This window comes from Oxyura jamaicensis, chromosome 1 (assembly GCF_011077185.1).
Source record: "Oxyura jamaicensis isolate SHBP4307 breed ruddy duck chromosome 1, BPBGC_Ojam_1.0, whole genome shotgun sequence".
NCBI classification, from domain to species: domain Eukaryota; kingdom Metazoa; phylum Chordata; class Aves; order Anseriformes; family Anatidae; genus Oxyura; species Oxyura jamaicensis.
Window position 1 is genome coordinate 65617738 of NC_048893.1, and position 13643 is coordinate 65631380.

Sequence of the window (13643 nt, forward strand, 5' to 3'; positions counted from 1 at the left end):
CAACAACTGCCCTTATACAGGAATCCTCCACTTGGTGCATCTAACTGATGGGCGAGGCATTTTGTAGTGAGTGTGAACTGGGACTGTAAACACTAAGCACTGCAGGGTTACACCAACCAAAAATTTATCCCATCAGGTTCTATAAAGCCTAGGAAAAAAAATGTATTTTGCTTCCCTTAGATCATTTTTCACTTCAATTGTAGTAGTCAGCTACTGAAGCAAACATATAGTCCTACAATACATTCTCCATTAAACCTTTTACAGTTTCTGTTCTTAGCATTTAAAAAGCATTCATATGGATCATTTTGTGTTCATCTTGTGCAGTGCACTGTGGAGAGATTTAAAAAAAAGATCATATAGCTGACTTTTCAGTATTCTACTATTTTGATGTGAAGACAACAAAACACCTTTTAAAATAAAAACTCAAATGCCAAAAAAGTGAAACATGGAATATAAGAGAACAAGCAGAATGTTGTATATTTAAGAAATTTACATAGAGATTTACTATGATATACCCAAAATTATGTTAATGAATATACAAATTTCACAGATTCTAAAATTTTCTAACAGTATAAATAAAATCTGCCTTTTGTTCACAGATTCATATTTCTAGACTGCTATCCTCACAATATACCACCACGCATGTCCCTGACCTTCTTAACCAATGTGCAAAGAAAAAGCACCACGCTTTATGGTAGAGAGGATTCATTACAAACCAATGCATCAACTGCATATCACCACAGTCACAATCCAGAAGTGATAGCAAAACGTTACATATAGCTCTCAACAGATGATACCAATGTAGTTTTTGAAACATGTAATTAAAAACTGCAATCACAAGCCTCATCTAAATGACTTACTGCATGCTGGAGTGAAAATAAAAACTAATCTGGAAGCATCACTCAAATTCTAAATTTAAAGATGAAACAACATTGAAATACACTTCAAATTTTGTTGAACACTGCACAAAAGCCAATTACATAATTGAATCAATTTAACATTACTTTTTTTTTTTTTTTTGAACACTTCTTTAATTCCAGATATTCTGAGGACATCCACATATTCATCCCATCACTTCTATTCATTGCTACAAAGAAAACAAGCATGCACTATGGAATTTGGTAACTACATAGTCTAAAAGAGTCATTTCTGAGGTTCAAATCAGAATAGTAATTTTGTTACCTCTGAAAGCTCTCCCAGCAATTGCTATGAGGAAAATGGAGTAAATCATACCAAAGAGTATTGTTAGTAAGGTAAAAAGTAACCGCCTCACACACATCTCTCCTGAAATTTCACACACATTAGCAATTGAAAAACAAAAGAACATCAGTGCTAATAATTACCTCTTCTTATTCACGAAGCAACTCATATAATGAGCTATTCTCATTTTTTTCTTTTGGACCATGAATCGAGTATTGGCTACTTCAACACACATATGTGAAGCCATATCAGCAATGAGATCTTTTCAAAGCACCTATCCTGACAGACAGAAACTTAGAAATATATATATATATATTAAAAAAAAAAAAAAAGATGAAGGTGTATCTGTGATGATGCAAATGATGTCACAACTGTACAATACTGAGAATTAAATCAGAACAGGTATGGGAAAAAAAGCTTATTTATTGGAGTTTAAAAATATTGAGTAGCTTACAAAACAAGGTAAAGATTGCTGCTGACAAACATAGAATCATGCAGTCATATTGTATCTTGAGTTGGGAGGGACCCACAAGAATCATTGAGTCCCATTCCTGGGTCCACACAGAACTACCCAAGAACCAGACCCTATGTCTGAGAGCATTGCCCAAACACTTCTTGAACGCTGCCACGACCACTTCCCGGGGTAGCCTGTTCCAGTGCCTGAGCACCCTTTTGGTGCAGAACCTTTTCTTGACAGCCAACCTGAACCTCCCCTGTTGCAGCTCCATATTGTTCCCTTGGGTCCTATTGCTGGTCACCTGAGAGAATAGGTTTGTACCCCCTAATTTGCTAACAGCCATCAGAAGAATCCTGTGTTTTTTTCCCCCTTCCTTGCTTTTTTTTTTTTTTTTTTAAAGAATAAATTTAGCTCATTTAAATTGGAACAAATCCATTAAATTGTTTGGAACAGTGATGATGCATACTTATTAGAAGTCTGGATATGCTGGAGAAGCTTGCTAGAACTAGATTTTTATTTCATTTTTTCTTCCAGAAAATACTTCCATTTTACAGAAAAAAAAAAAAAAAAAAAAAAAAAAGAAAGAGGTTCCACAGCTCTTTTTCAAAAAAAAAAAAAAATCAAGACAAAACATGATTTGATCTATTTTTAATGTAAACAAGACAAAACTGAGCAAAAGTGGTAACTGTATCAACCCTTAATCATTATAATATGTATCAATCTTAATCATTATAAAAATAAAATATGGGAACAATGTATTTTCAAATACATTTTGACATCAAAAATGGGGAATGTGTATGTTCAAACTATGACAAATTCACACTGCATTAAAGACTCATTGGATATAACAATAAGTAACATTAGTGCTGGGAAATGCTCTCATTCAAATAACACAGAGAGCCTTCCATTTACTTTCTTTCTGAACATTATAGTATCACATTCCTGTTGGCTGTGACAGAAGCTCATCAAGAGGGGTGCAGAGCATTCAGTTAGTTTCATCAATAGCATGGTTTTGTGGATATTTTCTTGAGACTCATACTGGGGGGTTCACAATTTCAGGGTATGTACCTCCTTCCTTGGGCTATATTTATACAGACAAGGGAGAACCAACTCTCTGTCTACACTCAGAAGGGACAATGAAGTACCTAGGACTGGGCAAGGAAATTTCAAGTGAGGTCTTTTACTTGAGTTGACTTTGGTGGGCTCAACTATTACACAGAATCAGACAGCTGCCTATTAATACTATTAATACTATTATGAGGCACCTACTTTACACTTTGTGGGGTGTAAGGAATTTATGGTTTTACAGGATTTACAAACACATCTTGCTAGAATCTTGCCAGAAGGAAAGAAATATATTAGAAGGAACAAAGGAAAATTTTAGAAATAATTTACTTACGCAGATTGTTATTAGCCAAGCTTAGTCCCCATTTCTTACAAATGTATGTATATACTTGGGGAGCACACTGTGGACTTTTAATTTTTAGCAATCATGCCCTTTTTTACAGTTATTCATTACATTTCTGTTTAATAAATGCCAACCCATAATTAGGGATTAGATCAATGTTGAATTGGACAGAAAACTACCTTTCTTCTAAAGCCATCAAAAAGCCTTGGTCTGATGGCAACTTTAAAGAGCATTTAATATGAAACAAAGTAAAAGAGATACTGGCTCATGATCAAAAATTGTGACATCTCTTTGGCCATGACAAAATGAACACCTGGCAACTACGTCTCTGCATTACCAAGCACTTCATGATCTGCAGGATAGATACCAGTTGGCAAAAGATGAGCATGGCACTATGACACTAACTTGGAGCACAAAAGCTGTGCCTGAGAGAAAACAACTTCCCACAGAGAGTTATTTTCAGTGAGCTGCTAAACAAAGAGACTTGAAAGAAAGGTTTTGATGGTAGATCGCCAAGAAACCCGAAGGATGCTTATCCCAAATGAAGTAGAGACTTTTATCTCAGTGTTTACATACCAAAAGCATGACTCATAAATATACTGTATCACTTCTGTGGACAGTCTAGGTTTATTAAAATAAGACTAGAGGACTGCATTTGGCTTAAAACTTACTGTCTGTGCCTCGGGATTTCATATACATCACTGAGAAAATAGCTTCCTCACCTCACAAAAGGTGTCATGAGATTAATTAGCATACCCAGCAAGATACAAACCTCTGCCCTAATTATGGTTCTCATATTTCCTTTTGAAAAAGATTAAAATATTATAAAAGGAACAGAAAATAGGAAATACTGTGATTAATTATTTTGTCTGTTCTCTGGGAATACTTGTACATAAGGAGAAGTTCAAGTGCTTGGGAAACTGTTTATATTGTCTGTAGAGGATGGTGAAGTATGACTGCTGTTCCACCATAAAGAGGCAGACTAAATGACCAACACCAAAGGAAACTGATAGTGTATAATTAACATTAGTGGAAGATATAAACAACCATCAAAAAGCCCTACTAAATATACAAAAGTACTAAAATCAAGGGTTTTACTGGAAATAATTCGAGACCTTTTTTTTTTTTTTCCTTGACTAGAACAACAATGTTACAGACAATGTTAATGAAATTACTAGGACATTGATTACAATGGTCCTGCAAGTATCATCTGTAGGATCAGTTCATTGCTTTCAAGTAACTATCTGGGACCTGGATCCTGAAAAGGATTGGGAGAAGAATTAGATTCTAATCTACCATGTGGACTCACAGAGGGAATACAGTGAGAGTAAAACAAACTTTGCAGCTCTGAGAAAATTGTGATAATCAGCATCTATCTCTCAGAGAAAGGGTGTCAGCCTGTAAAATGACTGAATGAAAAAACAATCTGTTTTATTATGAAGAAGACTCCTTAATCCTTCATAATAATCTGGAAACCTATTTTGGTCAGCTATACTTTGAAATCCGAAACGAAACGAAGTCTGAAACAAAACACGCTTCCCTTGTACATCGCACTTATCTGCGGCAATGAGTGGACCAGGGTGTTCGACACTGCTAGCACACCACTTTGAAAATAGTCTTTTGAAAACCAAAGACAACTCAGCAGACTGGGAGAAATCTGGACAGCACCAGGCACTCAGAGCCTGCTTGTGTTCAGGGTCTCTCAAAGGCACTGATAGGAACAGCTTCAATTCCCTTATCTGCCCATAAACTCTCCTCTTTGACCTTGGGTCAGGCAGTAATCCCTTCAATGCCTCTGAAATAGCAGCAACATCTCTTGGCATTGTTATGAAATTAAATAGTGTTATGCAAAAAGATCCCAAATGAACCATGTAGCTGTCACAGAGAAAGAGATGAATGAGTACACGCAGCAGTCCCAAAATTATCATAATCAACATAATGTTGAGAACAACATTACTGACATGTCTTGGTAAAGACTTCCTTTATCCTATGTAATTCATTATATTCTTACTTTTGCAGCATTTAAAACTCACATTTGAATATGATAAAGCTACAGCTGAAATAAACAATGGGCTGTAGGGAACAACCTGCCAGAGGGGAAAGAAAAAAATATCTTAAAAGTTCTTCTCTTTCCCTAATTTTCATGGCTTCATGAAGAATCCTTAGTGAAAATTAGTATTTTACTGCTTCCTATGTCATGTAATTATTTCAAATAGAAAACATCAAAACCTGCAGTGCATTAAAAAAAAATAGTATAAGAACTTCTACTCAGTTCTATACTTATTTAGTCTGCTCAATATTTCTTGGCAAATTCCAAACACACGGAATTACATGCACTTAAAGAAAATAAGTCAGATCTTTAAACCAGGATTTGAAAAGCACTCTAGATGCATGCTTCACTTCACACAGAGCTAAAAAGCATAATCAATTTATAAAGAGCTCATACGTTATTGGCAAACAATTATGCATAGGAAAAACTCAGAAATGATCTGATTAAAGTTCAGCAAGCTCAGGATACATCCTCCACATGATTGTGGGAGAAATAACATAGGACCTGTTTATCAAGAGACTTTCCATATCCACTGAAAGACTGGAAACACTGCAAAAGCTGCAGCTTTCACGATAACTCTGCATACATAATTTGGCACAGTGACTCCTTCAACTGGAACTTTTAAACGAGTCTGCAATAGACTGTTAACAATAACATTATGGCATTTCTTGTTTTTTAGTCAACAGCTAGTGCATGTAGGCACAAGGAACAATTATTAGATTAAATAACATTTAATTCAACTTCAAGTTTCAACAGACGTTTGGCTTCCATTTCGACTTAAAGTCTCATTTAGAATCAGGCCCGGAATTTCTGTTAATCTGAAATTGTTTGCCTAATTTTTCAAAATCATTAGATACAAGAGGGAAGAAACAGATCTTATAAGATATGATCTTTTATTTTATGAGCCTCCAGACAATTTAAATTTGGTGTAAAAATATACATTACAACTATATCCTTTAAGTCTTTAAATCCTTACTCAGGCAGACAATTGCACTGATGTAAGATTGGGGGGGGGGGGGCGGGCAAAACTGGATTTGGTGTTTGTTTGTTTATTTGTTTTTTTAATATTTTACCTTCTAATTCTGTTTGGCATATATATATATATAAAGTTAATTCTGTACTATAATATGAAAGAAAAAAAAAAAAGTAAATTAGTTTAGCAGACTAAATTGCTGATGATGCACAGGAATAATAATTGAAAATACCTGCTTTGTGAATTCAAAAGCAAAGACACATGTTTTTTACAACTCCAAAATTACTGTAATTAAATAAATTTGAAACTAAGATTGAAACACACACAAAGAGAGAAAATAAAAAGAAATAAAAAGAAAAGCTAGTGTTCACTCTCCTAGAAGTAACAAAGAATACCCTACCTTAAATAATTCAAACTCCTTCTTTGGCATCAACAGCTATCAATGCACAAAGGATATTTGTAATTAAAATAAATGCATAAACATCTATTAGGGTGGAAATTACCACCTCTAAGTAAATAACCAGAAAAAAAGCTCTAAAGGAAAAGACTTTGCTATATCTCTATCAACTTTATTCTCTTCTTAGACTCCATGCAATACAGAAAAAAAATTCAGCCTGTAAAAGAAATATACATCTTTTGGCATATCAGTAGACTATGAAAATATTTTAGCTTTGCTCTGAATCTCTTCCTCCTTTGTGCACACACAAACAAGTACACACACGCTCTTCAAAATAATTTTTTTCTCCCAAGGAGCAGATAGTACCTGGATGGTGCGGGTATACACAGGTTCTGGCAATCCTAGACCACCTTCATAATTCCTCAGAGGGTCCAAAATGTTGTTTGGCACAAAGCCTGCATTGCCGTTTTTATTCCGAACCTTCCACCACTGCTTTCTGTCATCCAGAATCTGAAATAATTTGGTAACATAATTACATATTTTTTTCTGACTTTCCTCCTGCCAGCACTTACATCATTTCCAAAAAAAAACCATAACTTTGCCAGGTTCTGTGATTGTCAACAGATCTTACACAGATGTTACACAGCCCTGTAGGCTTCCTTGATTATCACCGTAAGTAATTCTACATCATAGTGATTCACTTTCCAAAATGTGGCTCTCAAGAAAGGATATTGTAGAAAAGCATGCAAATGAACCTGTGTGAATTCAGACATTTGCAGGACAACACAGTGGAATAAAAATTAAGTACTTGTACAGAGAGGCTGGCATCTCTACAGCCTGTGTGCTGACAAAAGGAAAAACTGCTAACAACCCAAGGGAAAATGCATGACTCTATGATGGCACAAATTAGGAGAAAGTGCATTTCTGAGTAAAGAAGGAACTGGAGCAGGATGGCCAGCAGAAATCTGGGTTTTGACTATGAACAGTGCAGCCTTATACACAACATTTTCTCTCTGTTACTTCCTCCCCTCTGCATTTTTGTCTGTCTCTCAGGGTACCATTGCTTCCAGGAAAGGACAGTCTTTCACTGTGTGTACACAGGTAGTGTTTGACAGAGCCAGTTATTTATATACTACCAAATGATGCTTCTAAAAGAGAAGACAGAATAAACACACAATTATATTTACAGCATGAATCCCTAGAGCAATGAGCCAAAAGCCAGCACAGGATTTCTGTTTATCTTGTCTACGATGCAAAACAAATTAATAGAACTTTCCATATTAATGGAGATCAATCAGATAAAAACACTGAAGTCCTTACTGCTGCCCACAGGAAAGGAACCCTCACCTTTGACTAGTACCAGTAATTTGTGTCATCTCTTTGCAAAAAAGTTACCTCTACTATCTCTTCTTTCATGACAGAAAGCTCACTGTTGTTTCTTGCCATAAACTCATACTTGCACTTGGCATATTTCTTGGACTGCGTTTTATTGTGTGCTTCATAGTTTCTGCAATGCAAAGATCAGACTATTGTTCAGAGAGACATTCAAGCAAATAAAAATATAGATAAAATGCCCTCTTTCAACAACCCACAAAACATTTAAACAACAAAAAAGAACAACAAAAAGAACAACTTGCTGCTGCTATAGAACTGTCTATTCACAACATACTAAATATGTACACATCAAGAAAAGAAAAAAAGAAAAATGTGGCTGAGTTGCATGAACCTTAAGAACTAATAATCTTTATTGGCTCACTGCTTGCAATGTGTATGATAATTACTTGGATTTGCAGCTATTCCATTTTATTAAGATAAATATGCACATTATATTTAGTCTTATTTCTTACAGAGAACTACACTATGTTAAACAATCATTTCCCATACTAATAAATGAATATACTTGGTATACACTTAGTATCTTGTGCTTTGCACAAAATTGTATTTCTAGCATTCATTATAAATTAAGCTTCAAGTCATGTTGACATTGATACCAATGGAATTAAACTCCAAGAAATGCTTGCTTGCTGCAGACCAGTTTTCTTAATTGTTTATAAGATATCATAACCTCTAAGAATCTCAAATTATTGTATCAATTAAGAGCAGTGTTCATTGTAAAATAAAGCATACCACAGTATACCTCAGCAGCGTTCTTTTCTTTGAGGAAAGATCTGTTCACATTGCCTTTGGGTAACAAGTTACTAGTTTCGTTAATGTGCTACCTTTTCAAAGTGAGAAGTCCCCCACCCCCCTCAAAATACATCCAAAAGAAACAGTAACATTATTCACCTATTGTAAATAACACTTAAAAACCCAAATCCTTACCAAACAGTAAAGCTTAAAACAAACCAATGATAAATAGATAAAACAAAAAAGCAAATGGAAAACAAAACAAAACAAAAACAAAAACAAAAAAACAAACAAACAAAACAAAACAAAACAAAAAAAACACAATGGCTTGGCATACAACATCACAGCACAGGGATACAAATGCAGATGTCTGCTGATGTTGGTGCTATGCAGCAATGGATCCCAGGTGTGTGCCTCAGAAGTCCAGGAGTTACCTAGCTATTGCATGGCTGTGGAGAACTGTCTCACTTGACTTGAAGAGCAGAACAAAGAAACAGTCATATTTAGATTGAAAATGTATTATTTTGAAAGAAAGACAAAACACTTAGAGCATTTAAAGGAGAGAGCGAAAAACATGGGATAAACCACAGCCTTCAGAATACCTATCATGAGGTTTAGAGATGTGTGAGTAATCCCCATTTTTTCAGTCACCCACTCAAAATTTATATAATTTTGAGGTGCTTTTTATTAGTTTGGGGATATGACTAACCCACCTCTGAAGGTAGTATTACTGGTAGACTGCCTTTCCAGTCTCATTTTATTAACTGTGTCTTCCTGCCTAGTCAACTGCTAACTAACTACCCCAATCCCTCCAAAAGACATAACTCAGGAAGGATTAATAATAATAATAATAGCTTATGCACTTATGCTTCAGTCTTACCCCAGTCTGTTGCAATCAACAGCAATATCCCCAGCACATGGGCTGTACACTGCTGACGATATGATAACTCTTCAAGCCCACCTTAATGAGACAAACTGTTTACTTTGGGTACAAATGCCCCCAGAGCTTCCATCCACCAATCTTCTGCTGCCTTCTCCTATTGCCTGCCAGGTTTGCTGTAACTGCAGCTCTGCTGTGCATGCTGCAGGTGAGCCCAGTAGATTGCACTGAATCCTAGGGTGCTGTTCCAGAAATGACAACACACAAAAAACTACATGGCATGCTATTTTGAAACACCATACAACTTTTTGCAAAACTGTTCAGTGCACTTTCAGCATCAGACAGAGCCCATGATATAGCCAATAACACACTGGAAGTTTGAGATCCTGATGCTTAGTTTAAGTCACCCAAGGAAAGCATGCCTTACTGGAGGTCCTGACACATTGGAATAAGGCTCACTCAAGCTCTCTGTGGTTACGTGCTCTTTGGACAACATGTCACCTGCATGTCTCTGCACAGGTAGTGGGTGGCTCAGTCACTGCCTTCAGACTGCTCATGAAAGCCAGCTTTCAACAACGACCAGCAAACAGTGGCTGAAACATTCAGCTTGTATTTCTTGTTCCTTCCCCCCAAACCTCCTTCCCTCTGCACCTGCTTCTTCACAGGTGCTTTACAATTTATCTTTAAATTGAAGTTACTACGGGTAATACATGTTAATAGCTTTCACCCAATAAGGAACTCCTACCAGGAATGTATTATGTGTCTCAAGAGCCAATTAACAAATGGAAGTTTACATCGCGTTAGGACATAGTGGCACACGGTAAATGTCTGCATCAGTACCAGCCATCTAGACTCCCTCCTGCCATCAGTGGTGAGAAACAGGCACCACCACTGCATGTCTCATTTCACATCCTTCAAAAGACTGACTTCACCTGACGTGACCTGCTTTTTAGAAACGCGCCTTTCTCTTTGCCCGCTACAAAGGAAGCTTGCATGACTCATTCAGTTACAGCCAGATACGCTGATATCATCAATGGGTCAATGCAATAAGCCCCATTCTCTAAACCTGAAACAGAGGCAACAGCCTTTGCATTGCTTTCAGTCTTGCTCTGAAAGGACAAACAGGTCTTATTGTATTACAGATAAAAGAAAAAAGAATTTCTAGTGTAGATCATTTAGATTGCAAGCTGAGGGGTCCTCAGACAAGAAGCCTCAAAGTAACCAAGCTGGAGAAAATGATTAGAGATGACCATTATGGTTGCTGTTGTTACAAAGAATAAATCCAAAATTCAGAAAAACAATGGAGTCTTTACCCTGCACAACACTTGGGAATTCATTTGCATGCAGATTAACAACAGCATCTTCTAGCTCGTAGCTCAAAATTAGGGGTTATGCAAATTATGACTTATATCAACACTGTTTTTACCAGCAATCTGATCACAAAAGTTTAGTTTAAGCACCTCCGTGGCACATGAGCTAAAATACTCTTCAAATGGTGCATAAGGAATACAGTTTGATGTGGTCATGCAATTGCAGTACTAGTTTACTGATTTACTTCCATAGCTTGTACCAGCAGAAATTCTACATGCCAACAGGGCTGAGACTCCAAGGATCACCGCGTTTCACCATCAAGCTATTCAGATTTAAGGGGATGAAAGAGGATGTGTAAGAAGACCATGGTTGCTATGAAAACATTTTGTAGCTTTGTTTATAATGAGAATGGAAGAAACAATTAGTTCTATTCTGGAAGTGGGCATTTATACACCAGCCCAGAACATCAAAAGCAGGATACTAAGGAGCAGCAAGTGAGCAGCTAAACAAATCAAACAATCATTCAAAACAAGGACAGATGAATCTCAGATTGTACTTGTAATTCTTTGTAGTTTCAAAGAGAGCAAAGAATAATTTTTAAAAATTTGAAACAAAGCAGAAAAAAAAAATTAAACCCAAATAGAGAATCCTGTGTTCTCTATCAGATTGAAATTTTGCTATATCATTTTTGACAAAGGCAAGAATTTAACAGCATATATAAACATGTTTCACAGAAGTTATACTTATACTTAGTCCTATGGATGTGCCTGGGAGAAGCAATGGCAGAACAGCCACTGCTAGCCAGAGTGGCTGCCTTATAGAAATAAGGAACTGCGCCAGGCACAAACAGAGGTGAACAGAGACACCACCACCCCAGCAGCAATAAGTCGGGACAGTTATCCACAGCACCACGTACGACGTTGATTCAGTGTTACCTATCTACATGTCGGCTAACAGTTTGCTTAAAGGCAGCAACAGCTGCCCCTTGGTCCAGCAGAGGCCCTCTTTTGTACACTGTGTTACTGAATGCGTACCCATCAGATGGAGGGTAGTCGGGAACACTGGGAGGCTGGAAAACAAAAAAGAAACAAAGCCAATGAGGGGATTAGTGTCACACATAGCAACGCACTGTCTGCTTCGCCTAATCCAGAGCCCCCATGCTCCCCGCCAGCACTCGCATGTCCTTGTTCTCAGGTGCTCACATTCTGCTATGAAATGTTAATAGCTCCTGCATTTCAAATACATACGCAGAGAGATCAAAAGGATAAGAACAAAAGAATTTCAGTCCTAAGTCATCCTCCTGCATTAATATTACAGTGCATATTCTTTAGTAAAAACAGTTCTTTGGGGCAAGGTCCGTGTCATCTCTTAGGCATCTCTACAGCAACAGAAGTTATAAACAATGCATGAATGACTTTAAAACAAATGGCACTGAGAAACTACTCTGAGCTTTTGTTCTAAATGTACACTTCAAGCCAGAAAACTCTAGCTAGCTAACCATAAGTGTGTGTAAGAAATAAAAACTCCCAAGTAAAATTATCACCTTATTTCAGGATTATAATATCAAGCGGCTCATTTATGTCATCCTCTCACAGAACCTGATTGAAGTCAAAGAAGAAATGCAAAAAGGAAGGTAATACTTTGTGTAATTAAGGATTATAATTAAAGGAAACAATCACAACTTATTACAAGCCCACACAGAAAATTCTTTTTAAGCAGCATTCCTTTAAAAAAAAAAAAAAAAAAAAAAAAAAAAAAAGCCTACCTTAAATCCAGCAGTGATACTCTGCTTCTAGTAAGAATTATTTTAATGTCCATTCCCCAAAAGAAAGACAAGCTGAGCAGTTCATTTCTGGAGATTATGAAATTGAAGATGCTCATTCTTGATCTTTTTCTTATACCACCATCTAGTTGCACAACAAGCTAGAACAGCTGAAATTCACCATAAATTGCCAAATCTCTATACCCTGGCCTTTTTTCTTGCTGTGTGGCTACAGAAAAGCCACCCTCTTGGAGCCTGCCTCCAAGTATCTGACCTGGCACCCAGAAACACTTGCCTACGGGGTTCAGTGTTTGTAATAAGAAATTAAAAACACACAGAGGGGAAAAAAAAAAAAAAAAAAAAAAAAAACTAACAAGCTAACAGACAGAATTTTCTGTAAAAATACATGATTATATCCTCTTTGAAAACAACAACAACAACAAAAAACTCTCAAGTGTCACCAACTTTATAATTCACATCAAAAGACACCCAGGAAGCAGGAACTCATTTTTACTTCACATAGAAATTATTTTCATCTCCTGAGCCTCACTGGACTCTTATCACCAGCTTCCCACTGTTTCACTGCCATTTGAAGTCCCTATCACTCAGCTGACTCTACCTCCAAACCCCTTGGCGGGAGCTGTATATGCAACTACACCTTAGGATACAGGATTGGAAAGAAAAAGAAAAAACACCTCATGAATAAGGCTTCCCAGTGCACATGCTCAATATGCCCTCCCAGCAGGACCAGCCTCCACCTCCACCTGCACCACCCCACTGAGGCACAGGGAGGCAAGGCATGGACACAAATTCTCATCTAATTTTTCCAGTACTCTTTGTCAACTAAGCTGTTCTGATGGACTTAGAAATAAGAATTTTTCTAGTATAAACCCACTCCAGGATGCTCCTTTTGCTCTAGATATTTTGCACTAGTGCAGCTTTTCCAGCTGAGCACCTAATGCATTTCACAGCTATTAAGCAGCTCAGCAGTTCTCCCCCAGGGGATGTGCTCGGGAGGCACTGGTGCAGGGAGCCAAGGTACCAAGGTTAAATGACTCACCCAAAACCACACAGGAAT

At 37.0% G+C, this 13643-nt stretch overlaps 1 protein-coding gene across 3 annotated transcripts in view; it reads right to left on the minus strand.

Annotated features, from left to right (window-relative positions):
- EPS8 (epidermal growth factor receptor pathway substrate 8) overlaps nucleotides 1-13643 on the minus strand; it is a 131666-nt gene that overhangs the window by 11987 nt on the left and 106036 nt on the right. For 2 of the 3 annotated variants that reach the window (XM_035346804.1, XM_035346813.1), the window contains exons 15-17: nucleotides 11739-11872; nucleotides 7881-7992; nucleotides 6852-6995 (exon numbers count right to left, since the gene is read on the minus strand). In XM_035346804.1, coding sequence (XP_035202695.1) covers nucleotides 6852-6995; nucleotides 7881-7992; nucleotides 11739-11872 — 390 coding nt within the window. The remainder of the gene's footprint in view (nucleotides 1-6851; nucleotides 6996-7880; nucleotides 7993-11738; nucleotides 11873-13643) is intronic. The other variant, XM_035346822.1, reaches the window with a different exon arrangement.